Source organism: Notolabrus celidotus, chromosome 19 (assembly GCF_009762535.1).
Source record: "Notolabrus celidotus isolate fNotCel1 chromosome 19, fNotCel1.pri, whole genome shotgun sequence".
Lineage (NCBI taxonomy): Eukaryota > Metazoa > Chordata > Actinopteri > Labriformes > Labridae > Notolabrus > Notolabrus celidotus.
Genome location: NC_048290.1, coordinates 17,542,966 through 17,569,237, shown reverse-complemented (window position 1 = coordinate 17,569,237; position 26,272 = coordinate 17,542,966). Strand labels below are relative to the sequence as shown.

The 26,272-nt window shown below is 42.5% G+C and overlaps 3 protein-coding genes and 1 pseudogene across 3 annotated transcripts; 1 reads left to right on the top strand and 3 right to left on the bottom strand.

Moving 5' to 3' along the window:
* Positions 1-594: 594 nt before the first annotated feature.
* On the bottom strand, positions 595-3,283 carry spra (sepiapterin reductase a). The gene is made up of 3 exons (XM_034710365.1): positions 2,772-3,283; positions 1,639-1,929; positions 595-1,376 (listed from the first exon to the last, which is right to left on the bottom strand). Exons 1-3 carry the CDS (start codon positions 3,082-3,084, stop codon positions 1,186-1,188), a joined length of 795 nt encoding a protein of 264 aa, XP_034566256.1. The 5' UTR covers positions 3,085-3,283; the 3' UTR covers positions 595-1,185.
* LOC117831603 lies at positions 2,821-10,698 on the top strand (annotated as a pseudogene).
* Positions 10,699-11,077: 379 nt separating this feature from the next.
* LOC117831438 (sepiapterin reductase-like) lies at positions 11,078-14,548 on the bottom strand. The gene is made up of 3 exons (XM_034710136.1): positions 14,135-14,548; positions 12,464-12,754; positions 11,078-11,535 (listed from the first exon to the last, which is right to left on the bottom strand). The coding sequence occupies exons 1-3, from the start codon at positions 14,445-14,447 to the stop codon at positions 11,345-11,347; spliced, it is 795 nt and encodes a 264-aa protein (XP_034566027.1). The 5' UTR covers positions 14,448-14,548; the 3' UTR covers positions 11,078-11,344.
* A 123-nt stretch (positions 14,549-14,671) lies between these two features.
* On the bottom strand, positions 14,672-22,901 carry LOC117831439 (excitatory amino acid transporter 1-like). The gene is made up of 9 exons (XM_034710137.1): positions 22,763-22,901; positions 22,542-22,679; positions 20,196-20,400; positions 20,062-20,104; positions 19,554-19,834; positions 19,237-19,470; positions 17,369-17,563; positions 17,164-17,298; positions 14,672-15,490 (listed from the first exon to the last, which is right to left on the bottom strand). Exons 1-9 carry the CDS (start codon positions 22,899-22,901, stop codon positions 15,280-15,282), a joined length of 1,581 nt encoding a protein of 526 aa, XP_034566028.1. The 3' UTR covers positions 14,672-15,279.
* Between the last annotated feature and the right edge of the window lie 3,371 nt (positions 22,902-26,272).

Below are 26,272 nucleotides of genomic sequence, written 5' to 3'. Positions count from 1 at the left end.
CTAATTTCTCTATCGGCACACACTATACAGGGGTGAATTTTTTTCTAACGCAATGGTTCAGAAGATATTAAGATTACGAGTTTTTGCCCAAATAAGGACATGACTGACTGGACTCCCAGTCGGGAACACATAGCTGTTGGCTAAGAGGCTCAAACTCCGACCCTTTATGTCACATTATGCCTGGTTGAGTTCTGCATTTCCAATATGGCTGCCGCCGTCGATTGGCTTCAAAACAGCGCTCAGGAACAGATGGGTGACGTCACGGATACTACGTCCATTATTTATACAGTCTATGGGACAGACCTGACAAAGCTTAACGTTTGACTTTTGAGTAATATGCATCATGATGTTGTTATTTCAGCAAACTTAAGACCTGTTAATTACAAGAACATCAGTTTCTGTTTCAGGTTCGAAGGAAGCCAGAGTGAAGCCTCTGTGGAACTGTTCACAGTGAAGCTGCGACTCGCCACATACAGATGAACTGGCGCACCTCTGGGGGAACCTTTCTCTGAAACTAACTCCTTCCTGGTTCCTGAAGATAAACTCAGCAAAGTGATAAGAAGTGTGTTTTACATAAAAATGCACACACAATAATTTGATTTCATTTTCATTTTATTAAGAACTGAAACTGAATTACAAGAATAAGATAATTCATAAAGATAAACATCAGATAGAAATATATAAAAGAGACAACATGGTGGGAGGCTGCTACATAGTTTTACATAATTTATGTAGTTTTTATATTTTTCAAGGATCTTCAGCACCAACTCTGAGAGTAAGAACAAAAATTAACATTAAAAAGTGACAGTTTTATAGAGTTAGCTACTGATTCATATAATGCCTGAGGTTAGCACTTATTAAAGAATGATTTCACATTAACATTAAGACAAAATGTTACAGCGAGGAATGTGTGAATATCTCATATCGTAGAATAACTCACATGTTGAAATGCCCAGGTTCTTCAATAGAGGAGGATTACATACAGATTAATCTGCAGACATTAACACGGGGAACAGACAACATGAGTAAGGCACGTCACAACCTTCAGACTTTACGGGACATGTCGATCAGAACAAACTGATCGTGTACTCAGACTTTGGACCAGAAATGAGGACGGACACTGAGAGTAGCAACTTCCTGAACACAGTCTGAGTTAAAGGCACGGATACACTCAGGTGTGGCGGTCTACACATCATAGATGTCAATCTGATCCCCTGACGTGTATTTGTCCTCCAGCAGCACCTTTATCATCTTAGTGCAGGACTCCTCGCAGGTGAGGAGCTTCCCCTCAGAGAACATGTCGGAGAACGCCTTCCTGAGACCCGAGTCACCCGTACTGGACCGGGCCTCCTGCTGCATGGCGGTGTTCAGAGGACCTGTGTGCAACCAGAGAGAGAGAGCAGGGATGAGGGTCAGGGTTTAAAGATGAGAGGGGACCAGAGGGGTGGAGTGAAGAGGGAGAGGAAACATAATTTCTGATTAATAACACAATGAGTATCTAGATCCAACAACATCCTGTTTCTTTTATTATAAAGATCATGAATAAAACATCAGGACTCAACTTTTCTGCACCTTCAAAATAATTCACGGTCATGTCTTTTATTTTGAAAGGGTCAAAGGTCAAACTTCACTCCATACCTGGAGAGTAGCTGAGCACCCTGAGGTCCGGCTCCTCCTGAGCCAGCACCTTGAACATCATGTGTCGGGCGGCCTTCCCGCTGCAGTACAGCACCCAGGAGGAGAACGGCTGCAGGGCGCAAAGCGAGGACACGTTCACCACGGTCCGCTTCAGACCCGGTCTCTTTGGAAACCTCTGCAGGACGCCGGCGGTGAGGCAGAGGCAGGAGCTGAAGTTGAAAGACAGGTAGGAGTCCACGTCGGCCATGTTGGTGAAGTCTTTGGTGAAGCAGGAAACATCGCCCAGAGAGCCTGAGAATAGAGGGAACACAGGTGGAAGAGTTTTTGTGGTGACCATGACAAAAGTTAAACAATCAAATAAACCTCTGGGTGAAAACTGTCTTTGTTGTTGTTGTTGTTTTAAATAAATGTTGCTTTTGGTTTTGTAAGAATCTGTAAGAAAGTCTTTAAGCCAGAACATGTGCAGGTCTTATGACCGAGCTGCTCAGCACAAAATCACAGCTTTAATTTAACTCCTCCAGAGCTTCAGCAAGAATAAAAAAAATATCACAGTAAACATTTGATTTCTGTAACAATACTCTAAAGATTGAGACCATAAAGTCAGGAGGATAATGTTAAAATCAGACCTTTTACTCAGACTTCTATACAATCAATCCAGTAAGTGCAGTCGCCCCCTGATGGAGGTTTCACAAACTCCTACATCTGTATCTTATTGTTTTTAAACCAGCAGCTGCATCAACTTCTTCTTGACAGTCTTTGTTTACATCAATAGCTGAAGCAAGGGGCTAAAAATGTTAGAGAAATCATATTTATGTTGTAATGTTGCACAACATTTGATGAGTTTTGCATGATGTAACTTTGATGATTCAAAGATAAGCTGTCAGCAACATGTTTTCTACTATTATTCTTTATATAATAAGGTAAAACAGATGGATGTAGGTCTCCCCTGAATAAGTAGAAGAAGCAGAAGAAGAAGAAGAAGAGAGGAAAATGAAAATTTCAAACCCGGTCTCCCGGTTTTAGTGACACAGCAGAGGATGATTTTTATTCCAGCTTTAAACTGGAGGATTTAATGCATTCCTGTTTTCTCCCTTGAACCCATGCAGCTCAAGTTCAACAGGTGGTCCTCTCACCTGCGTTGTTGATCAGTATCAGGTGCTCTATCTCCTCAGAAGAAGCCTCTGCAGCAGCCTTCAGGACTCTCTCCGGTCCCTCCTTCTGTCCCAGATCAGCCTCCACACACACAGCCTTCACCCCGGCTCTGCCTGCCTCTGACCCGGCCAGCTCCTCCTGCAGAGCTCGTAGCTCGTCCCCGGAGCGGGCCGCCAGCAGGAGCACCGAGCCCGGCTTCACCAACCGGGAGAGCTGCACCGCTACGGCCCGGCCGAAGCCTCTGGAGGCCCCGGTGATGATGCAGAGTGCGCGGCCCAGATCTGCGGAGGACATGGTGCAGAGATACGGAAGGAGGACCGAGACTGTCCAGGACAAATCGAGATGTAGGAAGAGTTATCACGGAGTGTTCAGTGTGTGTGTGTGTGTGTGCCATAGGCTGTATGTGTATATGTGTGTGCAAAGGTTTCCTTTCTTCTTCATGGGATTTAGCTGCGCTGCAAATCCGTGGGGTGCCGTGTCGCCATCTTCCGGTTCCACATGTTTCCACACACAACACCTGCAGAGCACACAGTCACATAACACTGCAAACACCCTGAAGAATACACCTTTAAACTTGAAACAAGTGCTAGTGAAAAATTATATTCATCCATCCATGCATCCATCCATGCATCCATCCATGCATCCATCCATCCACGCATCCAACCATGCATCCATCCATGCATCCACTCATGCATCCATCCAGGGGCGGTTCCAGACTTTCCTGACGGGGGCCCAGCTCATGTGATGATTTTTGCAGGGCTGGCATGCAGGATGTGTAAACTAGAAGATGTTATTGTTTCAACATTAACGTCTACTTAACCCAATTCTTTAGAGACTCAAAATAATAATAAAATACATATTTAAAGCAAGTCTTAAAGTGATACAGGACAGATCATAAAGTGACCGAGCAATGTTATGAAACAAGACAATCAAACAATGAAAAAAGAAGGAAGATGAATTTCAAACATCATGCCTTCAGCATCAAGCAATGTGACTTTTCTTCTGCGAACGTAGTCATTAAAGGAAGCACACTCACTTCCTATTATCTGTGTAAACACTTGTAAAGTAGAACACAGAACGTTTCTAACAGAGCTGCTTCAAAGAGACTCCTGTGACAAGTTCCCAGCACCTCGAGCAGTGTGACCCCAAAGTCTGAACTCACTGTCGACTTGAAGGTATTTAATGGTCTGTAAAAACATGCACAATGTGCACACTGCAGAAGGGTGGAGTCAGTCAATAAACAGGTGAGTCAGAGCTTAAAGCGTCTTCAACAGAAGTGACAGCAGATCATCTAACCATGGAGTGTTATGCTAAAGGCTTCGCAGAGAAGGTAAGAAGAGACACTTTCTTTTATTTCCTTTTGGCAGGTCGACATGCTCAATCTGAACAGAATTTTCTTACTATAAATGTCCTACCAGTCAGCTGCTCCCGATCATGGAGAACTTCATGAGGCAAGTCGGCCTCTCAGTGAGTCACAGTCTTTGTATTAAAATGGAAAGATTTTGACAAAACATGTTGAGCCCCGCCTACTGACTGGCTGCAGTATAGCTCACAAACTCTGCCTCCTCCATGTGAACAGATGGGACATGTGTCAAAGTGTAAAATCCAAACACAGATCAAATAAATGTTTGTCAAATATGGTTTTCTGTCATTAGTTGTTATCATGCTGATTTATTTCTCAGTGTTCATGTTTCTGACTAGTTTACTTTGAATTAGTTATTGATGATAAAAAATAGGGATAAAGCAGGATCAGTTTAGATCTGACTCTTCTTTAGAACGTCGACTTTTCTCTCGGAATTCTGACATCAAAGACAGAGATCTATAATGTTGTCTTTGATCTTAAAGACAGAATTCTATTATGTCGTCTTTGATCTTAAAGACTGAATTCTAGAACGTTGTCTTTGATCTTAAAGACAGAATTCTAGGACGTTGTCTTTGATCTTCAAGACAGAATTCTAGAATGTTGTCTTTGATCTTAAAGACAGAATTCTAGAATGTTGTCTTTGATCTTAATGACAGAGTTCTATAATGTTGTCTTTGAACTTAAAGACAGAATTCCAGAATGTTCTCTTTGATCTTCAAGACAGAATTCTGAGAAAAAAGGCGGGACTTAAAAATAATCAGTGGCCAAAACCCTCTTCCATATTAAGCCCATGTTTGACAGCTCTGTTGACCAATGAGGCTCCTGCAGCGCTGTGTGCTTTGGATTATCAGAGTAGAGGAGGAACGGTGAGAGGAAACGTAACAAACACCAACAGAAGAGTCATTGAACTTTACATAACTGTGAGTGTCTGCTTCAAACCCACACAAGAATATGTGACGCTGTGGACTGGACCCACCTGAGAAACAGGCGGCCTCTTGGTGTCACATCTCATAATGTAAATAAACTGTATATAAAGCACTTTGTGACATCTGTTCTCGTATTATAATAACATATATGTGCAGTCAATGCTCTGTACACAACATCGGTCCCCACCTCTGTCACTGGCTGTCTCTATTCTTTGATATGGATGATGTGTTTAAGTTTTATCTGATGTCTGTGTGTGTCAAAGGTGGAGGAAATGGATAATCTCAACATCATCCATGTGACGGGAACAAAAGGCAAGGTGAGCTGAAACAAGCTGTGTGTTTATTCATCACACATGTTGGGGACATTATGCCGCCCCCTGAGGACAACGGTTTCCTCTCTTTGCTGATTTTGTCCTGTACATACCAAGGCTGTATTTTCTCAAAAACACAGTCAGATATATCCTGCAAAGATCGGGTTCACCCTTTGTTTAAAGTGGTCTTTAGACTCTGAGCATCCCTTATCAAAGATCTGATTACAGGTTCTGCTGCTATCATGTTTTAACATGTTTTTATTTGCTGATGTCTTGTGACAGTTTTGAGGGTTGGCTTTTCTCTCTCAGGGCTCCACGTGTGCTTTCACTGAGCAGATTTTAAGAAGTCATGGCCTACGTACAGGATTTTACAGGTAAAAACTGCTGTGTTTAAAAAATATTACTTCTGGAGTTTAAGTGACCAAATTTACGTGACGGCCATTTTCGCCTGACCTCACACTGAGGGTAGAAAATAGCTAGCTCAATGAAGAATATACAAATAGTTGCCTTTCACTTCTTCCTGATTCATAAGGAAATAAAAATACACATCATACTGAAAAATTAGTCTCATCCAGTCAGATTTCTATTAAGCATAACCACAGTTTAATTTAAGCCTTACTTAAATGTGAAATTCCGTTTCACAACTAACAGTTCGTGCTGCACATTTTGAATTTTGCTGAAATTACCTGTAACACTTATGTCGCTCGAATAAGTAAGATGACTCCTGAAATTAGATACAAGATATCTCTAAATATTATTTTTGATTGCAATGCAGGTCAAAAAAGTTTATCAGATTCTTAGATTTACCTTTTAACTACTTTGAAATTACATTTAAATGAAGCAAAGATCTGAATTTAAAAGACATCTTGACTTGCAATGTCTATAAATATAGAAGGCTATCATCCTTTCTTATTCCATCCATTATTCTTCAGTGTGAGTGTATTCATCAGGGTGAAAAGGGACATATATCTCTCCATCTTGGTTGCAGTTCTCCACATCTGGTCGAGGTCAGGGAGAGGATCAGAATCAACGGACAGCCCATCGAGAGAGAGCTCTTCAATAAACATTTCCTGCAGGTTTTTCAGCGTTTGGATGAAACTAAGGTAGGACGTGTGACAGGGCATAAATGTACATTTAAACACAGAGGACGAAGCAGCAATGTCCTATTGAAAAAACCCTGTGCATCCTAAAACTCAAACTTTAGTTGAAGTTAGTCATACAGTCACGCCTCCTCCAAATGTGGCCCACTGCCAGAATAAAACCGATACTCTCCCAAATTAGATCTTGAAAAAATAATGAATGCACTCAAAGAGACATTTGTGTAATTTAACCTTTTTGATTCAGTGTTTTCTGTGACTGTGATGAGATGAATTTGTAATTCAAAGTAAAGGTCACATAAAATATGCGTGGGCAAGGTTTTGTTTCCCCAAAGATCTTTTACAAATGAGTTAGTGCAGATATTTTTGTTCTGTTTCAGGATGCCAATGATGGAGCGATGCCTTGATACTTTTTCTTTTTCACCCTCTTGGCCTTTCGGGTGTTCTTGGAGGAAAAGGTAAGCTCAAACACCTTATTTCTTGAGAGGCATTAAAGCCCAAAGGTGTTGTAAATGCTGACACTTCCAAACTCATCATACAGAAACCAACAGATCGCTATATGACAGCTACCTAGCACACAGCTACAACATGCCGACATCAAATAAGCCACACACACTAATTTTGTTGATGCATAACTCTTAAATGTAACCAAACAGATGAGCTATAAGAAATTAGCTTTTTGGACCAAAACTCACTTTTTAAACCACCCCCAAGTGGGCACTCGTGGTACTGCAGTTTTTGGTAATTCCTCACAAGCGTCAATTTTTCACAGTGATGGTTGTTGCTTGCAAAAAACGTACAGTAATGACAGTTCACAGATAGTCCATGATAGAAAGGTTCATCCTCTGAAGAAGTCTGAGATGCAGGATCAGCGACTTGGCTTTCTTCGTCTAAACAACTTTTTCTTTGTCCAGGTGGACGTAGCGATAATCGAAGTGGGGATTGCTGGACAGTACGATTGCATCAACGTTATACGGTAAGACTCTTTCAGTGTTAAGGATCCAAATGCAAATGATGAGAGCAGACTGGTTTCATTTATTGATCTATAACTTGCTTGAAAACTCACAGTCAAGTCTGCAGGAAGGCGGTCCAGGAACAGGTTTAAGTGCTGCAGTAAAACCTGTCTTCTCTGGGTCCACAGGAGGCCCTTTGTGTGTGGTGTCTCCTCTCTGGGTATCGACCACACTCAGATGCTTGGAGACACCATAGAGAAGATCGCCTGGCATAAAGGAGGAATCTTCAAGGTGTGTTTTATGGACACATCAGTATCAGACATTCTGATGGGACTAGAGGCATTTTTGTTTTTGAGTAAACGCTGGTGTGTTTCAGCCGGGGGTTCCTGCCTTCACCATCAAACAGCCAGAAGAAGGAATGGCTGTGCTCAGAGACCGGGCCAAAGAGATCGGAGTAAGACTCCCGTCTGACTGAAACATGTTGAAAGTCTTCTTACGCTGCACAGTTTGATGCGATCCTGTTCCTGCAGTGTCCCCTCAGGGTGAGTCCAGATCTGGAGGACTACCAGACGGTGGACCTCTGCGGCTGAGCCTCGCAGGGAAGCATCAGCGGTTCAACGCCTCCCTAGCTCTCCAGCTGAGTCACACCTGGCTGCAGAGAAGAAGTCTGACAGGTAGGGCGGGAAAGTTAACAAACTTTATCTGTACGCTTCCTCGGGTTCGCCCATCGAGTGCGATGAGTGACGGGCGGACCGGAAGAAGCATCAGAGTAAAGTCATTTCAGTGTGCAGCGTTTGTTCCTGCAACCGCGAGCGGCACCTGAGCCCAGAAGTTGGCTCCTTTCTGTCCTTAAATCATGAAAGCATCTTGAACTTCCTGTCACATTAAGAAACAGAGATGCTGTGTTAGTGTCTGAAAGGACTCATGACTGTCTCATTTTCTTTAATCCTTCCTCTCCCAGCATACAAAAGTTTCCCTTCCACCACTGCTGAGGACACAGGTGAGCTCCAGGTGACTCCTTTCAGGCCCAGCGCCATCATGGTGAAAGGTGAGCAGCAACCAATCACTGGTGATCATCCCTGACTTTTATGTCGACCTCTCCTGCAGACACAATATGTGACATCCTTCAGCGGGTTTCTTGTGTTTTGTCTCAGGGCTGGCAGAAACTGTGTGGCCTGGACGGACTCAGATACTGAACCACGGAGAGGTCACGTACTTCCTGGATGGAGCTCACACCATGCGCAGTATGCAGGACTGTGCAGACTAGTTCAACAAGACCTCAGCTCAGTATGACAGGGACGCAAGGTGAGCATCACGCCTTAAACACACAACTCTCAGCTTGGGGTAACCTGCAAAAACACACCAAACCAGGGATTCCACAGCTGCTCTGAGTAGACCTGTACACTTGATCTGATATCTCTTTGTTTTGTTGTAGACCTGTGGCCAGGGTTTTGGTCTTCAATGTTTCAAGAGGCAGGGACTCAGCAGCTCTGCTCAAACTCCTGGTGGTGAGTAAAACTGATTTTGCAGGAAAACCCAAAGAAAGGCAAAATATTTAAAGCAGATTCTTCCTAATCTTTGTACCTCTGTTCTTTCCAGCCGTGTCGTTTCAACTTTGCTGTGTTCTGTAAAAACATACCTGATTCCAGCTCCTTTAATGACACAGGTGAGATCTTTGAATCTGTCACTCCTGGCTGTTTAAAGCTCACACTGACCGTTGTCTAAAAAGCTGCTTTTCAACCAGAAGTCAAAACGTTTAGTTCCAGGAACTTCTCCTCAAGGAACAAAATGGTTCCTGTGGCTCATTGTTGTCTGCCTGAAGTCCTGAGAAGATTATGCAAATCAGGCCAGTGACGTTTGGAGAAGCAATAAAAGTAATCGCACTACACCGTCAGGCCAGCAGAGGACAGTAAGAGCCCCACAGTTAGCCTGTTAGCATGAAGGAGATTCCTCTTGTTCTGTTTTTGATCGTGCTTTATTGCAGATGGATTCACTGAATCAACACTTAGAAGGAGACAAGCTCTAGAGACAAAGAGGATTAAAAAGCTTGAAACGCTCGACTTAAAGCAAGAAGACAGATTTTAAGACATGTCAGAGATGGACCGGTGTTTCAGTTTAAAGAGCGACCCTGTTAACTAGAGACTTTCAGCCGGATGCATCCCTCACAAACGTCTTTAGATGATCATTAAATATCTGATGAGGATATTTGGACATCTGAATAAAAACTAAACTAGGATGCATTCCAGAGGACTCCTTCTGTGTTTCAGCAGCTGTTGTAAACTCCACAAACACTGACACGTTCAGCTAAAGGTCTCCAGTTTACAGGGTCACTCTTCAGACTGTAACACCGGGAGCTGACAGTGATGTATTCACAATATCAGGCTCAGAGAAGACCAATGTTCAGGAGTTATTAAACCGAATGAATCACAGGTGTGTGTGATGTTATTGTGGACGGAGGGAGAGATAAAAACACTGAGGGTACTCAACCAATCAGAAACATTCAGCACTGCAGGCCACGCCCCCAAAAGTTCTTGGAACTTGAGAAAGTACTACCCCCCGGGCAGGGACTTTTCAAGAGGGCCAAGGTTGAAAAGTCATGGTTTTCTCCTGGTATTAAGACAACAATGGAAAGAAACCATGTTGTGTCTTAAATGTGAATCATGTTTAATCTCCTGTTGTGTCAGATCTTTGGAACATGAACCACTCAGTGGAGGACATGATGACCCGCTGTCAGGAGAACGAAAAGAGCTGGAGACATCACAACAACGTCCAGAAGGACTCAGAGGAGGACAGCCTGTCTCTGGTCTTCCCCTGCATCCTCAGCGCCCTCCAGTGGATCACTCGGGGCCGGGATCCAATGGTCACAGACCCTCCAGTCAAACCCAGCGCTGAAGCAAAAGCTGCTGCGCTCCTTGCTGCTGTAGAGATCCACGTTCTTATTACAGGGAACATCCGCATTGTGGGAGGAGCTCTTAAAGTCCTGGAGTCAGATTCCTTCTGGTGGTGATGGGTGCTCTGTTTGCTGGTTTTATTTTATTACATTACATTACATCCTGAGGTCGGTCAGCAGACGAATCAAACTGCATGATGAAATGAATAACTGTCCCTCAGGGTCTTTATTACACAACAGATATATTCTTAAACAACTCTGATTAAAGATTTTATATTTGTGTTCTGATTTTATAGTTTGATCATGTCCCACCTGTTTATATGGAGGGGGCAGGCTTTGTGACCTGTACTGCAGCCAGTCTAGCCATGCTGGAGGTTTCTGCCTGTTAAAGGAAGTTTGTCCTTGCCACTGTAACTTGCTAAATGCTGCAAAGTTCTCTGCTCCTGGTGGATTAAGATGAGATCAGACTGAGTCCTGTCTGTAAGATGTGACTGGATCTTATCCTGTCTGGATGTTAGGTCTTTGATTCAGGTAGGACCAAACCTCTGTAAACCAAGGGACAGACAACTTCACAACCTGATGTGGCTCTCCTGAGGAAGACTGCAGAAAGTTTGTAGTCAAAGCACGTCAATGTAAAGAAAAGAAAACACAATGTTTAACTGTATACCCTTTATTATTTATCAAAATCTAGGTGTTTTTTTGTTTCATTGGGCGAGCAAATATTAACAAATACACTTTAACAACAAATATTATATAAAATCAGTTTAATAGAAAAATCAAATCATCTTAAAATTCAAGATAAAGTTGCTTTGTTGTTACCAAAAGTAACAAGAGCTTTGGACGCCTCACAGCAAACTCTCAGTCCCTTTAAGTGTCATCAAGGTATGATTCAATGAAGGCACGTCTCTGTGTCTGTGAAAGTTGCTTTGTTGTCACCATCAAAATTATAAACATATCAGTGTCCAGAATAAAGTTTAAAGTAACATTAAGGCACTTTGAACATGACTGCTGACTCTACACGTCGTAGACGGATATCTGATCTCCTGATGTGTATTCATCCTTGAGCAGCAGCTTCATCATCTTAGAGCTGGACTCCTCGCAGGTGATGAGCTTCTCCTCAGTGTAAATCCCTGAGATAAAATTCTTCAGGGCAGGGTCAGCTGTTCTGAACCGACCCTCATCGAGCATGGCCGTGCCCATCGGACCTGAAACGAAACACAGTCATGCAATTTTAATGTATTGACTTCCACTACAGAGTCATGTCTGTTTTTAATGCAGTGACTTCCAATACAGTCATGTCTGTTTTTAATGCAGTGACTTCTGTGGTGGAAAATTACTGAATAAATTGTTGTTCTTTGTGTTTTTCTGTGCTTGTGTAAGAGTGATAGTAACTGTTGCAGGTGCAGTTTCTCCTAAGGTCACAGGCAGGAGGTTTGATATAAACTGGTGCTGGTGCGGATCTCTCCAAGGTCGCAGACGGGAAGTTTCCTGTACTCCCATCCTAGCTTTCTTACGTAGCATGCTTACGTATCCTGTTATGCTCTCTCATGTGTCCTGCTTTGTACTTAGCCAATGATCTCTGCTAGACTAGACGATTTTACCTTTTTTGGAAGAGCTTCGTGTCATATGCCACACGTGTTTTCACTGGTTCATATACTCTGTTTTCATGCACTTTCGGGGAAGAAGCCTGACTTCGACTGAGAGAAGTTCACTCCTTGTCACTGCTTTCTACCTTTTTGCAAAGGGTGTTGATAATAAAGACTTGACTAAAGACAACCATTTGTTTCTCCATAAGTTTAACTCATCCATCACGCTGACATCAAAATCTGAACAAGAAATTGCCATTACACTTCCACTACAGAGCCATGTCTGTTTATAATGCAGTGACTTCCACTACAGAGTCATGTCTGTTTTTTAATGCAGTTACTTCCACTGCAGAGTCATGTCTGTTTATAATGCAGTGACTTCCACTACAGAGTAATGTCTGTTTTTAATGTAGTGACTTCCAGTACAGAGTCATGTCAGTTTTTAATGCAGTGACTTCCACTACAGAGACATGTCTGTTTTTTAATGTAGTTACTTCCACTGCAGAGTCCTGAATGTTGCAAACAAAAAGCTAAGTCTTTTCCTGACCTGGACCATAGCTGAGCACCCTGAGGTCCGGCTCCTCCTGAGCCAGCACCTTGAACATCATGTGTCTGGCGGCCTTCCCGCTGCAGTACAGCACCCAGGAGGAGAACGGCTGCAGGGCGCACACTGAGGACACGTTCACCACGGTCCGCTTCAGACCCGGTCTCTTTGGAAACCTCTGCAGGACGCCGGCGGTGAGGCAGAGGCAGGAGCTGAAGTTGAAAGACAGGTAGGAGTCCATGTCAGCCATGTTGGTGAAGTCTTTGCAGAAGCGGGAAACATCACCCAGAGAGGCTGAGAGGAGAAGGAACTGCATTAATACTTTCATGACAACCATCAGTAAAAGAGTAGAAGACTATTTCCTGCAATAAAAAAAGATCTGAGCTCTTCCAGCACTCTCATTCCACCACAGGCTGCAGAACCAACCTCACACTGCACCTCTTCAAGCCTCCATCTTTATAATGACAAGACTTAGCCTCTTATTATGTTATGATACGGAGCGATGTCACTCTCTGGTGAGCGTTCATCCTTTGTTATTGCGGCAGCCTCTCTCCTCATGCTCACTTTGTCCCTTTGCTTTACTAACACACACCTGCTCACCCTGCTGCTCTCTCTGTCAGTGAAACACAGCTCTCCTCTCTAGTTGGTAGTGCTCTTGTGCAACATGTTGAAGATGCAGGAGTCCCCACTTTACTTATTTTGCAGCATGCACAAATTTTGCACTACGAAAATGCGTTGCACATTGATCTGAGCTCATTTAATCTCAGATATCTTGTTTTCGTGATTAATGGAAGCCAAAATTGTAAGCAAAATTGAATTATGATCAATCGCCCAGCCCTACCTGAGCGAGCAAGTTTAAGTCTTTATTTGAGGAGGAGACTTCCTCTGATCACAAACTTTGCAAATTTTTGAGCCAAACAGGAAGCTGAATTTAAAGTTAAAATAATGTTAATTTTGCATTTAAATGCTTTCTGTGTATGGTCAATGCAGATAGATGTTGATTCAATATTTGCCCGCTCTGGTAGGGCTGGGCGATTGATCATAATTCAATTTTGCTTACAATTTTGGCTTCCATTACTGCCGCTGAAACTCTCATTAACGCCTCAAGACTCGACTGCAATAGCATCCTCTACGGTTCACCCAACACCCTCCTCAACAAATTACATTACATACAAAACTCAGCTGCACGCCTCCTCACTCACTCCCGCTCCAGAGACCACATCACCCCAGTCCTCCAGAACCTCCATCAAAACATTTGTTTGCAGGGTTCATGCATCCTCTCTGGCAAGTGTTCCATCTATCCCTGGCCTCCCCTACTTTGTACCTTGAGTTGGCTAATCATTTCCCAACTTTAAACTGATGAATAACAGAAAAGTCTGATCCTTTCTCTCCATTGACCCAGGTCAAGTTCAACAGTTCACCTGCGTTGTTGATCAGTATAAGGTGCTCTTCACAAACTCCTATATCTGTTTCTTTTAGTCTTTAAACCAGCAGATGCATCAACTTCTTCCTGAATTTTTTTTTACATTAATACCTGAATATAAAGCCTAAAAATATTGGAGAAATCAGATGTATGTTGTAATTTTTATTCCAGCTTTTAACTCGTAGATTTCAGACATTGCTGTTTTCTCCCTTGAACCCATGCAGCTCAAGTTCAACAGGTGGTCCTCTAACCTGCGTTGTTGATCAGTATCAGGTGCTCTATCTCCTCAGAAGAAGCCTCTGCAGCAGCCTTCAGGACTCTCTCCGGTCCCTCCTTCTGTCCTAGATCAGCCTCCACACACACAGCCTTCACCCCGGTTCTGCCTGCCTCTGACCCGGCCAGCTCCTCCTGCAGAGCCCGCAGCTCGTCCCCGGAGCGGGCCGCCAGCAGGAGCACCGAGCCCGGCTTCACCAACCGGGAGAGCTGCACCGCTACGGCCCGGCCGAAGCCTCTGGAGGCCCCGGTGATGATGCAGAGTGCGCGGCCCAGGTCTGTGGAGGACATGGTGCAGAAAAATTGGAAAGAAAAACTGAACAGTCGATGAACCAGTTCTCTCCTTCTTCATGGGTTACATAGCTGCGGTGTAAACATCGCCATCTCCCGGTGTCACACACCTGCAGGATGCCTCAGTGTATGCACATTATCTTTTGATTAATAAAATCTGAACACCTAATGAAACAGATGATTTATTCCATCCATGAAATAAAGAACAGGCTGCAGAGTTTTTCTTCTTTTCTGTTTATTTATATGAAGATATAATAAACAAAACTAAGACAACCTTTATCCATGGAACAGTCATGATCAGAGGATTTAATGTGTATTAATCCAGGATGTTTTACTTGGCTCATTTTCTACAATGCATCAGCAGTTTAGTAAAAAAATCAGTTATATTGGAAATGTGAACATGCACATACATTTACAGGTACAAATTAAAACACCACATTGGCAGAATAATCCAACCAAACTTCCTTATTTCTTTATTACTCCTTGTAATAAAAATTGTCTTGGTTGTTGTTCTGCAGCCATGAGAAGCAATCTGTTGGAGAAATCCCTAAACTTTTAGTGTCCAAATTTAGAGCTTAACGTTTGTTGGAAAGGGCCTCACCTTGAATATAAACCCTGCTTCCACCTGGATCTCTACAAGAGGGTGAATTTAAAATATTTAGTTAAGCAGTAAACATAAAATACAGAATCTACCCGTCCTATTTGAAGATGTATTTAATAAAGGATGTGATCTATTGGATGAAGATGACTGAAACACTTCACGATGATCTCCCTCCTCCTTCTCCAAAAAGAACCAGAATGACGGATGGAGCGGATGTTGTGTGAGGATGAACTACATGTGTGATTCGCTGTGAGCACGTTTGTCATTTTCAAAATCACTATCCTGAGAGATGAGCTTGTACGGCTTCTTTCTCTCCTTCTCCTCCAGCACCGAGTTCCCCATCTCCACGTCTTTGCTGCGGAGCTCGTGTCGAGACAGGAACTCCACGATGCCGGCTCCGATCGAATCCCCCAAAACGTTAGTCGTTGTCCGAAGACGGTCCCTACATCACAACAAAAAAACTCAGAATTAAAGGGCGGATAAGTGTTTATAATATATGTGAATCTAACAGGTGAGTCAGGCTGTGTTTAAGAGCGTGGTAATACTCTTCAGAGGCTCTTTAGTGTTAAATACACAAGAAAAGTTGTTCTGCAAGTTACAGCACTTCAAAATGTCCAGCAGGACCGCCGGACAGCTGGAGTCATGTGACCGAGGTTTTCCCTCGGTAATTACTGAATCAAGGATTCTCCTCCTTCTCCTGTCCTCATCCATGTTGTCTTTCTGGTCCTCTGAAAACCTCTGACCTGTTGACTCCAGGCCTGGCTCCGCTCATCATGACGGTTTGTTGTTGTAGTTAAGTGAAATACGATCTGGTGATAACACAGAGTGTTTTATTCTGAAAATTAACCGGATGTTTTCATTTTGTTTTGGTGTCGGACTTCCTGTCCCGCTCCATCTGCTCTGTTGAGATTGATGCGTCGTGCTCCGGCATACGGCAAAAATAGAAGTCTTGTGCATCTGATCTGGAGGGCTCCGGATCAGATGCACAAGAATTCCGGAGGGCTCCGGATCAGAGATGCAGCCGGAACGCAACGGAGCGGATCCAGAGGAAGTTAACACATTGACTAGAATAGAAATCTATCAGATCTGGTGCTGTGACGGAGCGGAGACGGATCTGGTGGAATTCGGCCGTTAAACTCTTAAACCTAGATCCTGATAATTTAGTTGCATCAATGCGTGATGGTTGAGCTGTCAGGCCAAAACTATTTTAAATGTAATTAGGGCCTGTTTCACTGACAGTGTTTTTTTTGTTCTGGCAGCAGAAAAAGAAGATGTTAAACCAGTGGAAAGGACTTATGTCCTGCCTTTAGCAGCAGCTCTGGAACTGATTGAAACTGACAAGTTTCTCGACAACAAAGACGACAAAGTTGAAGTCAGAAGTCCCGTCCCTCCAAGGTTTTGATTGATCTATGAGAAACACGTGACTTTGACGAGCATGGAGGTGTTCCAAAAGTTTAACTACTTTCAACTAAGAGTAGAGGAACTACAAACTGATGCTGAGTCTGTTTTTGTGTTAAGGATGCTCAGCACTAAAAAAAGTGAGCTGCATCGGTTTGCATAGAAAGTGCAAAAGATGCTGTCAGTGGAAACAGGCCCTTACTTCTACATCTGACCTCCTTAACCCAAATGATAGAGGTGCCATGTCTAAAGCCAGACTGTAGAGACTTCATCCTGACGTTGCAGTGGTCCTGCTACACTTGCTGACCTCCCAGCATGAGACCAGTCTGCAGAGTTTAAAGAGTTAGGCCGCCTAGCTTTAGAAAACTGAAGCTGTACTTTCTTCTCTTCAGTGGAGGAAGGCTTTCACACAGTTTCATATTTGGTCCATCCTTGTTAAAGGAGAGGAGGGTTTTTCTTATTACCCCAGTTAGCTGAGTAATTTCTGGGAAGGGTATTCTAATTGAAATGATTAATTTGGGAAACCTAATTATGTTTCTATGTTAAAACTCATTGCAGAAAATATTGAATAGAAAAGAGGATATGTGGAGCGAGGCTCGGGGGAGTGAGGAGAAGTGTGTCACTAGGTGGTAGTAGACTCAGAGCTGCTTCTGACCTTTAAGAGATGTGAGTTAAAGGTACATCCTGTTTGAACGGATCAATGACCAGGGTACTCACAGGAACCAATCAACTGCAATGATGAGAGTGATGTCATCAGTGGGAAGTCCAACCGAGGTCAGTACAATCACCATGGTGACCAGGCCGGCCTGGGGGATGCCTGCGGCTCCAATGCTGGCTGCAGTGGCTGTGATACTGGAGAGAACAGAAACTTACTCGTAACAACTCTATCTCTGATTTTAACACCCTCTTTAAACTTTATTACCTGATGGTGATGATCTGGCCAAAGTTCATCTCCATGTTGTTGACCTGCGCGATGAAAATGGCAGCCAAAGCCTCGTAGAGAGCCGTCCCGTCCATGTTGATTGTGGCACCGACGGGCAGCACGAAGCGAGTGATGCGCTTGTCGATCTTGTTGTTTTCCTCCAGACATTTGAAGGTGACGGGGAGAGTGGCCGAGCTGCGAGAAACAGTGAATGAAACTAGCGTCACCATCAAACCGTGCTGCAGAGAGTTACAGGAAGTTAACATGCATGCAAACAAAATGTGCACCACGAGTGTAACATCTGGATGCTACAAAAGTCTGATTTAGACTCATTTCAAAAGTCTAATTTTGCACGCCTGAATTCTTTTTTTCTGCACATCTTGCAACAACGGATTCAAACATTTTGACCCGATCAAGATTCTTTCATGGGTCATTCTAAACTGGATTGGTGAGCTCTTTAAGCGGGCTTCAGTTGAGGCTTGTGATTTCAACAGTTATGGTGGGTCATGAGTGGGCTACACTTACAATGGAGACCTTGTTTGAGCCAAATGAGACCAACATATCAGGTCAGGTGCAACCCACCCAAGTCCCATCTGGATGTTTTGGGGTTGTACCTCATTATATGCAAAATATCATATCTTGTGGCCACTCAGAGTCTTCATAGTTCTCACGACCCCATCCTGGGGTACTAGTTCCGTGACTTACCTCTTCTATCATTTGAGATACCTCTACTTCCTGTCCACCTGTGTGATTGTTTTCCCTACCCTGATTGTTCCCAGCTTGTCTCATTGTTTCCCCTCACATTAGTATTTACTCAGAGTCTCTCCTGCCATCTGTGCCAGTTCGCCTTCGACCTAATAGTCAAGTGCTCACATCTTTTCCCCCACTTGTAAGTCACCTTTGGTTTTGATCGTTGCTTGGTTTATTTAGATTTTGATTCTCATATGTTCTTCACCTTTTGAAAAGTAAGTAAAGACTGTTCTCTTTGACTTGAGACAAGGTTTGGTCATGCTTGTGAGTCCTACCTCTAGTGGTTCTTTGGTTACAACATCCGTACTTGTTCATGTAGGTTCTTGTTCTGCAACAGACCCGCCAGGATGTCTAAAGAGACGCCCCGGATCGTGCATTTTACAGCAAATGCTGGAAGAGCAGAGCAACGTATTCTATATGTAGAAGGAACAATCGAGGAGAAGACGGAGACAAGCTCCAACTTTTAAAGGGCCAACTCTAACACAAACCCCAGCACGTGGAGACCATGGTCAAGACCAGTCAATCATGGGTTAAAGGGAACTTGGCTGGAACTATGGTATTTGGGTCTCAGATAAGATCTAGGTAATGGGAACTAAGCTCAACAACAGGTAATGAAGACTTGGCTCGAATTCAGTTAATGGGGACTTGGACATGGACTCTGGTACCTTGGTAATAGGGTCTCGGACTCAGGTAACATGGAATCAACTCTGATTTGGACTTTATTAAATGGAACAACTGGGCCTGACTTGGATTTTTTAGCGACTCAGACCTGGACTCAAGGTTTGTGGACTCAAACACTACACTGGTGACTACCACTGTTCCTCCTTGAGTCCTGAATTTGATATTAACACTTAATTTCCACAGCTAATGGAGGACTTTTGAAAACCTTGCATTTCCACTTTAAGACCAAAAACAGTTTTTAGGGACTTCATTTGACCCTGATAGAGTCCCTGCCGAAGGGAAGGTGCGTTCCAGAAGGAAGGGGACTTTGGTGATTCCCAGGATATAAGGTTCTGAGTAGTTTTGGGGGGAAGTCCTGGCTGAACAAGTTGCTCAAATGTTTTGGGTAATGTTTGTGACTCATTTGTTGGAGTGTGGTAGATCTGGACTTGACTCACCTGGAGGAGGTCCCCAGGGCTGTGACCAGAGCCTGCAGGAGCCCAGCAATGAAGATGAAGGGATTTTGCCGAGTGATGGCGAAATACAGAGTTGGAAGAATGAGAATAGCGTGGATCATTAACCCGATGATGACCGTGATGGTGTACATCCCCAGCTGGCCTCCCATCTGAGTCAAATCATCCATCTCTACGATCTTTCCTGCAATCAGGAACAGGATACCGATCGGGGCATACCTGAGAGGAGGAGGAGGAGGAGACAGATGAGATGGTAACATTTGCTCAACAGGAAACACTTCCACCTGAGAGAGAGGTCTTACCACATGATGATGGCGACCAGGCGCATGATGGCTTCATTGAGGCTGTCGAAGAAGTCCCTGAGGAGCTGGCCCTGCTCCTTCATGTTACCAATTATCAGACCGAAGCACATGGAGAAGACCACCAACCCGAGAGCGTTGACCCCGTTCACCTGACCCGGCACTGGGATCACCTCCTCCCGGGTGAGCTCCATGGCCTCCTGGGTGCCGTTGGTCGAGTTGAAAAGGGTGTCGTTTACCGTCACCGTCACGTGGACGACACGCTTCCCGTATTTGGTTTTAAACTGAAGGATGAGAGAATGAAGAGGTCAGTGGAGCTTTCAGTGACCCGGTGAGCTGAATCAGTCTCAGGTGAACTTCCACTTTGTTCAGGTGTGACTGGAAACTAGCCATAGTGTGGCCCTTGATAATAATCTGAAGACTCTGTAGTGGAGATCAGTGCATTAAAAACAGACATGACTTGTTCTAACACATCATGTATACACCTATAAGGGTTATTTGAAGGACTCACCTGCTGCGTGCAGGCTTGGACGAGGTTTGGGGGAAACATATTCCTGAAATTAGAAAAATTAGAGCAGTTAGGAGACGCTATTGCCCAGAAGTGTTCAATCTCTGTGAATGTCATGGCTCTTCTTTAAGATCTACCTGATCAGGTCTAAGAAGGCGTCTGCAGGACTGACTTGCTCTATCTTCTGCTGCTTCCCAAACTCGTCTTTTGACCCTTTCCCTGGATGGATGATGAGGACGATGATGATCCCGATGAAGACTGCGATAAAGGTGGTGGTCATGTAGTAAATCACGGCTCTCATTCCCATCTTTCCGGAAGCTTTGCTGTCCAGAGCGGCCATTCCTGGACGATGGAGAGTGGAAATGGAGTTCACTTAACTATCACTAAACTACCATCCTGATTCAAGGGCTGAAAAAGGAACATCATGCTATGTTGAAGAAGACTTGAAATTAGAGATTGAGACCATAAACTCATTACTCTTTACTGAGGGAATAAATCAGCTGAGGAGGAACATTTCACAGACTTCTATAAAATCTTCTCTTTCCAAATCACGGGGTTACCCCCTGCTAGACATTATACTTAGAATGTGATACCTATCTATTTATCAGATAGAAGTGTACATAGTGTGTATATATCTGTAATAGTTGCCATATTTTATTTCATTTTTACTTTATTTTATTTTATTTTATTTTATTTTACTTTATTTTATTTTATTTTACCCTTGTCATTGCTATTATTACTGTTATTATATTTTTTAACTATGTTAGTGCATTGTTGTATTCCCCTGTCCCGTGTTGTAAGCTGCTGTAACAAAAGAAATTTCACCCAACAGGGGACAAATAAAGTATATCTTATCTTATCTTATCTTGATCAAAGCGATAGAATGTGATCAAAGCGATAGAATGTCATCAAAGTGATAGAATGACTGATTAAAGAATGAATGGAAATAAAATGTTGCTCTCTGAGAAGAAAACAATCAGACCTGGTGGGGAGGAGAGACTTCAGCTCTCTTTACCAGCATCAGTAAAATGACATGAAGTTAGGAAACTTTTAACATTACTTATCTTAATCCTGTTCAATGTTTTCTAAAGTCTCAGCAGCAGGAAGAAACCGCCCAGAGAACTACACAATGATGAACCACCTCTGGTGCTCCGAGTTTGATGGAGTGTCCTCTGTGAGTGAATCAGAGGGAGTCTCTCCATCTCTCCATCACCTGCTGGAGGTGAGTTTGGCCTCCTGGGTTGTAAAGATGACCTCTCTCATTCTTTCTCTTTTTTTCCCCAGTAACAATAAGCCCAACTTTTAATCTGGTGTTATACTATACTGATAAATTTGTTGTGTACCCAGATTTATGTCTCTAAAATGTATTGTCAATGGATTTATTAACGTGGTTGGCTCCAATTAATCTCCAATCACAGCTACATTTACTTGTCCTACAAACATTAAGGTTACAAATATCTAGCACAATAGAGTTTAAGCAAAACCTGCACACTTATTTGTTCAACACAACGACGCGAGACGATCTGCAACAACCCGAAAGATCTTCATTAAGAACTGCTGTAAGTTCATGAACAATGGACACTTATGAGCACATGCTACAAAACAAACAAATCAACAAACATAAAACCTGCTGCAACAAGACAAACAATGCAAATCCAAAAACGCTGCTCATCAAGACATGAAAACGGAAGTGCTCCAGGCCTGTAGGGGGCGCTCTTTGCAACACTTTGTTAGACTGTTGAACAGTCTTTCTTTCAGTTGTACGTAGAATAAGGAGGAGTAACGTTGAAGTTAGAGTAGCTGCGAGTCTAATTTAGCTCCAAAGCTAACGCACAATCTGGATCCAGAGCCTGACGTCTGCAGTTAACTTAAACCACACCTATAATCTATCACTTCAGCATGGCTAGCTGTCAATCAGAAACCACTTCTAGATAAAAGTCATGAGGGTTATAAAGTCAGTGAGGACGGGTCTTCTCAGACACACGTGTTGTGAATTATAAAATGTTACAAACTGTTCACCTCAGCACTCCAGTCGTCATGTCTCTTGTTGCAGAGTTTTTCATATGTATGTCATTTCTGTGTTGGCATGTTTTTGGATTTGCATAATCTATTAATTCATAGAACGTTGGTTAATAATGCAGTTTCTTTTGTTTGTTTGTTTTTGCATCCTGTTATTTTTAATTTGCAGCACGTTCCACCTTAAAAATATCATCTGGGCTGTTTCAGATTGGTTAGTCTTGTCAGCCAGCATAGTCAAAAGACTCAAAAAGATGTATCTCTAAGAAGAAAAAGTACCAACAAAGAAGATTTGTGACTTTGAAATGCCACAAAAGCTGATTGCAGACTTTTACAACACAGTCCAACAAGCATGTTTGCTGCATCATTTGTTTTGGCTCTTCTGTTAATGTCTCATAATTTCTGCACAACAAGGTGCATTTGATTAGCTCTTCATCCACTGACAGAGAGGTGAGATGAGGTCGTACCTGTTATTAGACTGGAGACGAGTAAAGGCAGAACCAGCATCTGAAGCATTCTCATCAACAGCTCTCCTGGAAAAGAGAAGTACTTCACCTCTCTGTAGGTCATCTTATACGGACGCAGAGCGAAGCCCAGGATGATTCCTGCAGAGAGAGAAGCTTACACGTGATGATGTGAATCAAAAGAAATGATTACGTCTGCATTAATGTCTCAGAGGAACACACACCTACGACTACAGCTGCAACCGTGAAGAGCACGAAGGCATTCTTCTTAAGGAACGCCTGCACGTCCTCTTTGGAGATCTCCTCCACTTTCCTCTTCGCCTTCATGGTGCGGATGTGAATACCTTCTCTGAAACGCTGCATCCTGCTGCAGGAACACACAAACATGACAATCAGTGTCAATAAAACATTATTACTGTGCTAGCTCTTCAAGCTTAATGTTTGGTTAAAGGGGAAGATGCTTCAACAGTTCAAAGTTACGATCATTTTCATCCAGTTTTCATGGACAGAGTTTATTTGCTCATCCTGTGGAGGTAAAATTAACTGAAGTCATGATCTGATGATTTTATTTCCATATGCACGTGTTATTTTTGTATGGATCCTTCCGAATTTGAGATCCTGAAAACTGTTTAAAAATTACTTATTTATTCATTCATGAATATTTTTAGCACAGATGCTTTTACACAAATAAAGCTCCTGATGCATAAATTTAAGCTCTTTGAAGTTTGAGTTGACAGTCTGCCGTTTTTAGACGTTTTTATTCTCTGAAAAGTTTCCTTCCCATGACTTCCTTTCAATCTCTAAAAGTTTAAGCCTACTTTTCCGTTTGTACATTTTCTTGTAAATGCGACATTATTGTCTCTTGGGGTTTTCTTTGAAGGTGTTTCTTTTCTTACCTGTAAACTTAGTGTAATGGATTTGTTTATCTTCACAGATATGAAGCACACAATGAGAATATAAATTGTGTGCATGTGTGGTGGAAAACCTGTAATTGGCCCAAAGACCATAAAAGGTCAAAACCCTGAATACTCTTTTTTATCTTGGATAAAGTTTGGTATCTGGACTCGTCAGGCCAATCTGGTTCGACTGTGATGAGACATTTTGTCTTGAATTTAAAATAAGATAATACTTTATTGATCCCCGGGGAAATTAGGTTGTTGAAACAACACAGACATAGAAGCAAGAATATTTCATGAATAAGGATTAGAAAATAGAGTACAAATACAGAAAAAAATAAAATACAATAAAACAAAAATAAAATATAATTCAATTCAATCAAACCAAATAAAATAGATTAAGAAACATTTCAGTGGTAAGACCTGAGTCTTTGCAGTATTTATTTACATCTGCAGAAACACACAGTTAAAACTGAAATCTTATTGAGTCTGCTCATCCAGTTTCTCGTCAAAATATTTCATTACACTTCGTCAAAGTTCAATCACAGCACAGGTCCAGATATTTATCTCATTTTAAAATAATAATAAAACCCAACAATGAGACCTGAACTTCACAAAATGTGTCAAATCTGCCAATGCAACAAGCGAAATGTTTATGCTGAGTTTTGAAATATTAAATCTAACTTTGACGAGTTTATTATTCATCACAAGCAATCAGACCTTTTTATGTTACTTTTAAAGACTCCCTCAAGAGGAAGAAAACAAAACAATCCATGTTGAATGACATAAATGTGTTGCCTTATTATTCAAGTTTTGGGCATGCACTGCAAAAACTAACATCTCTCAGAGTGCAAACATAAAAAACATGGCTTACATTGAGTGTGAGTTTTTGCAGTGCACCTGGAATAATAATACAAACATTTTCTCTAATGCAACATATTTTTCTCCAAGATTTATCCGTTTTCCTCCTCCTACTCTCCTATTTTAAAGCTAAACTAGTCCAAACGTACCTTCTTAGATGTTCCTCTGTCGTCGGTGAAGCAGCAGCAGGATGAGAAGAATGAAGCTCTGGAGGTTTTTTGGGGTATCAGGAGGATGGAGAATCTTATCGACGGATCTCAAACTTGAAGAAGTCTGTGAAGGAAAGAGAGCTCTCCTGCACCTGCTGAAGAAGAGAGATGAAGAGAGAGGGAGGGAGGGAGGGAGGGAAACAAAGAGGACAGATGAGAAACTGGTCCTCCCATAATAACACTGTTAGCCCTGTGACACAGTTTCAGGTAAAACCCAGATGTATGAAAACTTTGTTGAGAGTTGTTCTCGGATTATTTGCTTTGGGAATGATCTGCTAAAGTTAGAAATCTCCTTCTCCTCTTCTCTTCCTCTCCTCCTGTTCCTCCTCCGTCCTTCCTGTGATTTAAAACTCTTGCTTTAATAAAGTTTGCACACTTTGTAGAAACATATGAGAAAAGCTGCTGGCATCAAACAATAACCAGGTTTAAGGGATACACACAGAGTCTTTGGGGAGCTGTGATAGTTTGAGATAATCCCACAGAGTAAACCACGCACCACATTTAGCAGAGAGAAGTGGAGCTGAGCTGTAATAAGTGACCTGACTGTATGGAAACATATTCCCTGATGGAGGTGAATATAATTAGTGAAGAATACCCCTCTTCAATCAGGTCACAGAGTCTTCTACAAACATTATTCCCTGAACGCAGAAACACGACTGAATGAAAGACTTCAGGTGTTTGTTAGTCTCACAAACTTTCTCTCAAACGTAGTAGAGCGGTCAATTTGAATATCAGACATCAGTGATGATGCAGAACTGAGGAAAAGACTGTGAAGAATTCAAAATGATGGACACACCCCTGATGTTGTTTATAACATGGATGCATTAGTTTACCTGAATTTTAAGAGTGCTGTCTCAAAACAGGGACATTAATAACTTAATTTAAAGGTTCAAACGGCTTCCCGATTCACAGTCACAGACACCTCAGCTCATCATCTTCTCAACACTTTCTTTATCCTGGACCTTTCCAACATTACAAGGATTCAAATTTCACTGTGTCTGCTGTGTCTCGTAGTTTGGAGGGGTGTTCAGGGAAACACCTGGTAGCCAATTGGTACGTTGGTGTTTAAAGGACACAGTTGGACTTTATTGTTGTTTACTTTACCAGTTTATCATTTATATATGTCCTGCAAGAAAACAAGCTTGATTTCTCTGATCCAACAGATGTATGCTCTCAAGCACAACCATTCAAGCAGGAAAAAAAGTAAACAAATCTTTTATCTTTGATATTAAGCACACAGGACGTGAGCTTCTGTCATCATGTCCAAAGTCCAAACTACACCTGTGTTTGTTCCCATTCCCCAGGTAACACAAATCTCTACACCAGGGATTCTGAAAATGTGAGGTATGAAGGTGCTGCAGGTGTTTCCAATAAATAAATACGATGTTTTCTACAATCAGTTTTTTTTAACGTGTGTGTGATTTCATGAAGTATCTGCACAGCTTGCAGGGGGCTCAATGTCATACACATTTATTTTATTCATGCAGTTAAAATATATCAGAAATAGATCCTTTAAGTTATTGAAGTTGTAACATGGAACCTCCTTGGATTGGACTTGTTTTTCTAGCCCACCCACAGATGCTCGATGGGACTGAGATCTAAGGAATTTGGAGGCCAAGTTAACACCAAGAACTTGTTATTGTGGTCTTCTTCCATTGCCAGGTCCTGTGGTCCAATTCTGATGCTTACGTGTTAACTGTAGGTGCTTATGGCTGTGGACAGGAGTCAGCATGAGGACTCTGAGCAGCTACACAGTCCTAATGGTGCT

Coding starts and splice junctions, on each gene's coding strand:
- spra (XM_034710365.1), bottom strand. CDS start 3,084: ATGTCCTCCGCAGATCTGGGCCGCGCACTCTGCATCATCACCGGGGCC. Junction 1,930..2,771: donor GATACTGATCAACAACGCAG/GTGAGAGGACCA, acceptor CTCTATTCTCAG/GCTCTCTGGGCGATGTTTCC. Junction 1,377..1,638: donor GGTGCTCAGCTACTCTCCAG/GTATGGAGTGAA, acceptor GGTTGCACACAG/GTCCTCTGAACACCGCCATG.
- LOC117831438 (XM_034710136.1), bottom strand. CDS start 14,447: ATGTCCTCCACAGACCTGGGCCGCGCACTCTGCATCATCACCGGGGCC. Junction 12,755..14,134: donor GATACTGATCAACAACGCAG/GTTAGAGGACCA, acceptor TTCTCCTCTCAG/CCTCTCTGGGTGATGTTTCC. Junction 11,536..12,463: donor GGTGCTCAGCTATGGTCCAG/GTCAGGAAAAGA, acceptor GTTTCGTTTCAG/GTCCGATGGGCACGGCCATG.
- LOC117831439 (XM_034710137.1), bottom strand. CDS start 22,901: ATGCAGCGTTTCAGAGAAGGTATTCACATCCGCACCATGAAGGCGAAG. Junction 19,835..20,061: donor TCCAAGCCTGCACGCAGCAG/GTGAGTCCTTCA, acceptor CTCATCCTTCAG/TTTAAAACCAAATACGGGAA. Junction 19,471..19,553: donor CTGGTCGCCATCATCATGTG/GTAAGACCTCTC, acceptor TCCTCCTCTCAG/GTATGCCCCGATCGGTATCC.